Raw genomic sequence first — 7,215 nt, 5'->3', positions numbered from 1 at the left:
TATTGATGTGAAACTGTAATTCTCTGTATGTATGAAATGATCTGCGCTATGCACTATAAAAAGTGATTGTAACACTTGTGATAATAAACTACTCTCCCATACTTACCTGACAAACACAAGTTTTCCATACTTACCGGAGATCCGGAGAAATGATACTAACTTCTGTGATACTCGCTATTTACCTGAGTATTACAATTTTATAGAATGTATTTGGTAAATGCTATCTCAAAGCTGATTGGTTGCTACGGGTTGCTATAGGTTACTTCTCCACTGGTCCACTTCTCCACTCTTTATACTGCTTGATACATTTACCTCTAAATGATCACATGACATCATGGTCGGCCTTTTTCCTGCTTATACATATGGTCCATCTCTTCTGGACTCTTCCTTCCAGCTGTGGGCGTTACTGAAATCAGACTGGAGTTCTAAGTGTGCGTTACAGATTGGAATCAATTTAGATCGACTTTCACATTATCGGTACACACTGACACTGCTGATGACACTGTCGCAAGGCAAGTGGCAGCCAATACGAGGGGCTAGCGGCTGGGCCTGAGCTATCCAACACTGTTCTGTCCTTCATCCCTTGCCTACACATTCCTGTCCCATATACATAGAGCGCCCTCTCTCGCTTCTATACTCTGTTTTCCTATGCAGTTGTTTTCCTGCTATAATTCTCAGCATGGCTGTCAGGGCATGCTGTGACTTGTAGTCCACTGCACATGCAGAGAAACAGGTTTTCGTCACCTGCTTATACACAGGGCTGCCATCAGAAATTGTGGGGCCCGGGACTGACAGAACAGGCAGGGCCCCCCCCCCCCTACCTTATTCATACACACAAGAAAAAAAATTGTCAAATATTTTGGCCAAAAATTATTAAGCCTGCCACCACGTCAAGGTAGACTCTTTAGGCAGGTCCCTAACCACCCTCATTAAATTAACCCTTTAAACCAAAAATGTTCTTGGTAACTAACTATGAAAAAAAGTTTGGCCAAACAAGTATCAGATCCTAACAGCAGGATGCTGATGTTATGAAGTAAACAAGAGTCCTTTAGTCTAATATTTTGGCCAAAAACATCCAACCTAAGTAATAACTTAACCTAGAATAACTTTTAAAAAATTAAATAGAATCAAAATAAATAATATATGCTTTTTGTATATACAAAAAAAAGTGCTTTAGTGGTTACACCTTCAAGAGTCTTCTAAGAACGACGAGTTGACCATCTCACTTTACTAGATGCAAATTCCTTTATTAGGTCTTTAAAATCCAGTTGTTGTGCAAGTTTGTTTTCAATAGACAGAAGTGCAAGGCTATTCAAACGTTGTTCACTCATTGTTGAGCGGAGGTAATTCTTAATCAAGGCCAGTTTGCTAAATGCTCTCTCGCCTTCTGCCACAGAAAGTGGGAGGCTGGTGAAAATTCTGATAGCAATGCAAACCTCTCTAAATATTCCTTGAAGCTGTACGCTGTATATAGCATTAAGCAAGTCCAGTGGTGTTGAATGGCTCCTAAATGTAGCATCATATACTTTTTGAAGATGTTGAAGTTCACCTACTAAATCTGGTGTAAGATCTTTTGGATATTTGGAGACCAGAACTTCAGCAGATGTCACCAATTCATCATCATTCATAACTGTTAATTTTAAAATAGGAGAAAACAAATTGCAAATATTTTGCATTGATTCAAAACGCTGATTCAATTCACAAATTATGGAATCCAATGCTACAAGAAACACATTCACCTTGAAAGATGTCTCAGCATCTTGATCATGACACAGGGATTCCCCACTGCGTCTGCTTGGAATCCTACAATGACGTGGGTTCAGCTCCTTTGTAATTTGCATACTGTCAGCAACAAGTTTTGCCTCTGAAAGCAAAACAGGCCACTTAGCCCTAAGTGACTGCATTTCTGCCAAAAGAGCCTTAATGTTGGCTGCTCCTATATCCATGGAAACTGATCTCGCTTGAAGAATTTTATTCCTTTCTTCAAAACTTTGCAGGATCTTAATCCAGAATGTGGAAAGCAGTATGGATTTGAAAGACAAGAAGTAATCTCTTAGACTTTCTGCCTCAGAATGAGCCTCACTGGAAAGTTTTCTAGATGAAATAATTTTCTTTAATGCCTCAATAACACCAGGACGCTTTTGAGTTATTGGCCGAACTGCTTCAATTCTGGCGCTCCATCTGGTGTCGCTTAAGCCATGCAAGGAACCTTCAATTTGTTCTTTCAAAATGTGCCATCTTTCAGGGCTTGAACTAAATAGGACATATAAGCGATTTACACATCCAAAAAATGTAAACACATCTGGACAGCACGATGCTGCATGTACATCAACAAGATTTAAGGAATGGGCAGCACAAGGGCAAAATATAGCTGCAGGATACTTCTCCTCTATACGGGCACGTACTCCTTTGATTTTTCCAGACATATTTGCTCCATTATCATACCCTTGGCCTCTGCAGTCGTTAGCATTGATGTCATGTTCATTTAGTCGTGATAATAACATTTCAGCTATCTCTTCTCCTGTTTTGTTGTAAAAATCAAAAAACTCAATGAACCTCTCTTGAATGGCCCAGACTTCTGTCAATGAATCATTAACAACATAACGGATAATAATAACATTCTGTTCAGTATGTGAAACATCTGGTGTGGCATCACATATCACTGAAAAATAGATGGATTTTTCCCTTTCTTTTAATATGGTGCCCAGAACATGTTTTCCATATAGATTAATAAATTTGTTTTGTGTGGCCCAGGATAGATAATGCGCATGCATTTTTTTACCCTTTTGCTGGCTGTCTTTCACAGTTTGTAACTGCTCACGCAGAAGTGGATCGTAATGGGATATCAGTTCCAGTGTACCAAGAAAATTCCCATTGTTTAGGTCTCCAATCCGTTGAGAACTTCCTCGGAATGCCATATTCCTTGATGCCAAAAACAAAGTCACATCCAGTAGTCTTTGCAGTAGAGAATCAAACTTTTTAGTTTCCATGTCTAGATTTCTTTGAATGCTACAGTCCACTCCATGCCCTCTAAGAGACATCTGCAGTGTTCTAAAGCTCAAATAATGTTGCTTGTGCTGCATGCTTTTTTCATGTTCCGGCAGCCTGCTGTATAATTTACGACCAGCTGATCTTTGATGGGTCAAATCCTTCTTTCCTGCAGAGAAGACTAGAAGACTTGCCATGGTCCGAAGTAAATGCAAAGCAAGTGATGCAATATAATGATCGTTTTACATTGCTCCATCTGAGCCAGTCTCTTATAAGCGTCTCACGCCCATTAGGCGATTTTGAATATACTAGGAAATTAGAAAAAGAACGGCCGTCACAATCTTTAGGCAAATATTCAATCATTTCCTTTAATTCCGCTTCATTACTTAAGCCACTGAGTGCAATGGTTTCTCTGTCTTTTTCCTTCACTATATCTGGCCACAGTGCTGGGTCTTTCCAGTTTACATCATCAGAAACATTCTGTAGGATTGTAGCCTGTTCTTCAGTCTCTGTGATATCTTCGGCCTCAGCGGCCTTGGACACATCTTTGGCCTCGGACACATCTTCGGCCTCGGACACATCTTCGGCCATGAGCACATCTTCAGCCACGGGCACATCTTCAGCCACGGGCACATCTTCAGCCACGGGCACATCTTCGGCCTTGGACACATCTTCGGCCATGAGCACATCTTCAGCCACAGGCACATCTTCAGCCACGGGCACATCTTCAGCCACGGGCACATCTTCGACCTCGGACACATCTTCGGCAGCCTGTGTAGAAAGACCTCTGCTGCAGCAAGGACTCTCCTCTTCGGCAACCTCACTAAGTTCTTGCACATTTGCTTCAGTGAATACATTCTGTTCTTGAACGTCTTGCTGTTTAGAGGGAGGCTTTTTGAAAAACTGTAATATTGAACTCTTCTTTTTAAGCTTTTTCTCTTCTTCTTGGCATTCTTTCCTTTCCTTCCGTTTCAATGATCCAAACTTATGTTGGTACATTGTGCACTATCATTGATGTTCTTATGCAAGCACAAGTACAAATAACTGAAATATGAAATAATTGTAACCTTGAAATGCTACTGTCTAAAGTGTCACAAACAACAACATCAAGAGTACAGCTGTGCAATACCAAAATTATAATTCAGCAAAGTAAAACAAATGTACAGAATACAAACATAAAAAGTGAAACAATTTAAATCAAGAGCCAAAGTACTATTTAGTGTTATGCTGCAATTTATAGCAAATTTGAACTACATACAGTTTAAAGGAAAAACTATGAAAGTAAAACATCCAAAAAATTACTTACAGTTTCTTGCTTGCAGTCTTCTACAGGGGGCTCTAGGCTGTTTCAACACACAAGGACCTGTGCGGCAGCCGAGCCTGCTTATCCTCAGAGATGAAGGCACTAGAAAAATAATGCATGATTGCAAAACATTGGAGAGGCAACTTAGGTATGCTGATTATCTATAAAAGGCAAGATATTGGTCCATGCAAAAATACCTTTTCTAGACAAAGTGGATTGAGGCTTAAGCCGTGAACACATATAAATGACTGGCTATCGTGCCGATGGATGAGGAAATTACCCTTTGCCCCGGACCAGCTGAAGATTACCAGTACACACTGAGCGATGTGATGAAATACAGAACAATACCTTTTTCGTCCTTCGTTACACTGTATAGCACCGCATGCGATATAGTCCGATTGGCCGCGCAACGCGACCAACCAAAAGATATCGCATGCGACCCTTGGGAGCACTCAATCTTGCGTACACACCAGATGATTTTGATGATTTGATATTCCAATATGGAAAAACATCAATATATTGTTCTGGTGTGTACCCAATCTTAGAAAGCACTCCCTGAGTTCCTTACACTGCAAATAAAAACTGAACTACTTACCGTTGCCTGACTGCCCAATTCAGAAATCTTTTGCAGTGATGATTCTTCAGTCTTTAGATCCACACAAGCTGGAGACATATTTATAAACATACAGTATTAGAATAACTAGTAGTAGCAAATATTTAATTTGAAAGCCAGCTCCTTTCTGCCTCTCCAGCCCTGCGGTGTCTGTTCAGCCCCAAATAACCAACTGAGTACTCTCCGCTTGACTGTGTATTCTCTTTGGGGAAGGTGATACTCAGCATCAGAAAATAATGTGAATAAGATTAGCTGTACATTCTCCTTAGGAAGGGTAATACTCAGTATCAATAAACAGCTCTCAATTCAATATGAACAAAATGATTTATGTGTCATGGAATACAATTTAAAACAGAGCCACAAAGCCAAAAAAACTACTTCTCCATTATAGCTACAGTATGGCATACTTGCCTGATTGTAAGGGAGATTCCCTGAAATAGAAGTAATCTCCCTGACTACCTGAGGAGTCTAGCAATCTCCCTGATTGCCCCATTATAAAGCTGTTATATACTAAGAAAAAATTAAATAAGATATATAGATATACATTCAAATGGTATAATCAGTGCAATATCCATGCATTGGTTATAAGGTACAATGATCCCTATGACTACATGCATTTTCAAATAAGGTTTATAATGCCCATTAATATGCGGCAAACTATGTAACTTATATGCACTAAGCCAGTGATTTTCAACCTTTTCAACTCGATGCACACTACACAAGATTTTAAAATTGCCAAGGCACACCATCCGGCTATACGGTGTGCGTGACCAATGAAAAAACAAAAACATTGGCTCCCTCATAAAATTATACACACATATTGGCCTCCACAGGAATAAAACACACTACATTGGCTTCCACAGGAATAAAACACACTACATTGTCCTCCACAGGAATAAAACACACTACATTGGCCTCCTCAGGAATAAAACACATTACATTGGCCTCCACAGGAATAAAACACACTACATTGGCTTCCACAGGAATAAAACACACTACATTGTCCTCCACAGGAATAAAACACACTACATTGTCCTCCACAGGAATAAAACACACTACATTGGCCTCCTCAGGAATAAAACACATTACATTGGCTTACACAGGAATAAAACACACTACATTGGCCTCCTCAGGAATAAAACACATTACATTGGCTTCCACAGGAATAAAACACACTACATTGTCCTCCACAGGAATAAAACACACTACATTGTCCTCCACAGGAATAAAACACACTACATTGGCCTCCTCAGGAACAAAACACATTACATTGGCTTACACAGGAATAAAACACACTACATTGGCCTCCTCAGGAATAAAACACACTATATTGGTCTCCTCAGGAATAAAACAGATTTACATTGGCCTTTTCAGGAATAAAACAGACTACAGTACTAGTGCGCTGAGCTGACCGCCGCGGCACACTTGACAACGGCTTGCGGCACACTAGTGTGCTACGGCACAGTGATTGAAAAACGCTGCACTAAACTATGAAATGTCTTTGGGGCCTCGTTTACATTTGGATGTAAGTCTATTATATGACACACAGATGTAGCTGTACATGCCCACTGCATTCTTAGGTGTTGCTTTCACAATCTCCCTGAAATGCTTTTTAAAAAGTAGGCAAGTATGATATATAGAGAACACACGGACAGTCTCTTCCCATTCCAGGAGTAAGTAACTATCTCTCTGACTCTGAGTATAGGCGAGTATAGCCATTTTGTGAACAGACACGGGAATGAAGCTTTTTCAAACATGAAAAAGCAAGCGAGACAGTATGTGGCTCAGTAATGTTACTGTCTGCCAAGCTACACTAAGAAACGCTGCCTCAATGGTGTTTAAGTGATTAGTGCATTAGTGCATTAGTCCTAAGTTGTTTAGGAGAAATATAATAACATGTACATCAAATGCTGAAACAAATCATCCCATAAATTACAAGTCTCATGACTTAACAAAGTTATGTATAGTAGTGTTTATGAGTATAACTTAACATATATTGATATATTGTAAAATATGCTATGGAGGTCTCAAGAGGGCAAACCTCAAACAAACAGGCATAACATAGAGGGTTATGTACTACAGATCATAGATCAAAATAATAATGAGCCTAAGATGCTGACAATATGCACTCTTAAGGGGCCTATCCATTTGCCGACTTTCTGCACGATGCGACCCAAACCAGGAGGTTTTGGTAGGAACGTGCAGAAGTCTGCTAGTGGATAGCCGGCAAGGACCAGCGATGCGCGTGCACGCTGGATCCTTGCCGATCCCGACTATCTCTCCAACATGCCGATCAACCTGACAACAGTCG

At 40.2% G+C, this 7,215-nt stretch overlaps 1 protein-coding gene across 1 annotated transcript; it reads right to left on the bottom strand.

The window, feature by feature from the left end:
• Nucleotides 1-1,199: 1,199 nt before the first annotated feature.
• Nucleotides 1,200-2,990, bottom strand: LOC148543240 (zinc finger MYM-type protein 1-like). The gene has a single exon (XM_088475749.1). It carries the CDS (start codon nt 2,988-2,990, stop codon nt 1,200-1,202), a length of 1,791 nt encoding a protein of 596 aa, XP_088331875.1.
• Between the last annotated feature and the right edge of the window lie 4,225 nt (nt 2,991-7,215).

The sequence above is a fragment of the Taudactylus pleione genome, unplaced genomic scaffold, assembly GCF_031769625.1.
Source record: "Taudactylus pleione unplaced genomic scaffold, aTauple2 ptg000005l, whole genome shotgun sequence".
NCBI lineage: Eukaryota > Metazoa > Chordata > Amphibia > Anura > Myobatrachidae > Taudactylus > Taudactylus pleione.
This window is presented reverse-complemented; position numbering and strand designations above follow the sequence as displayed.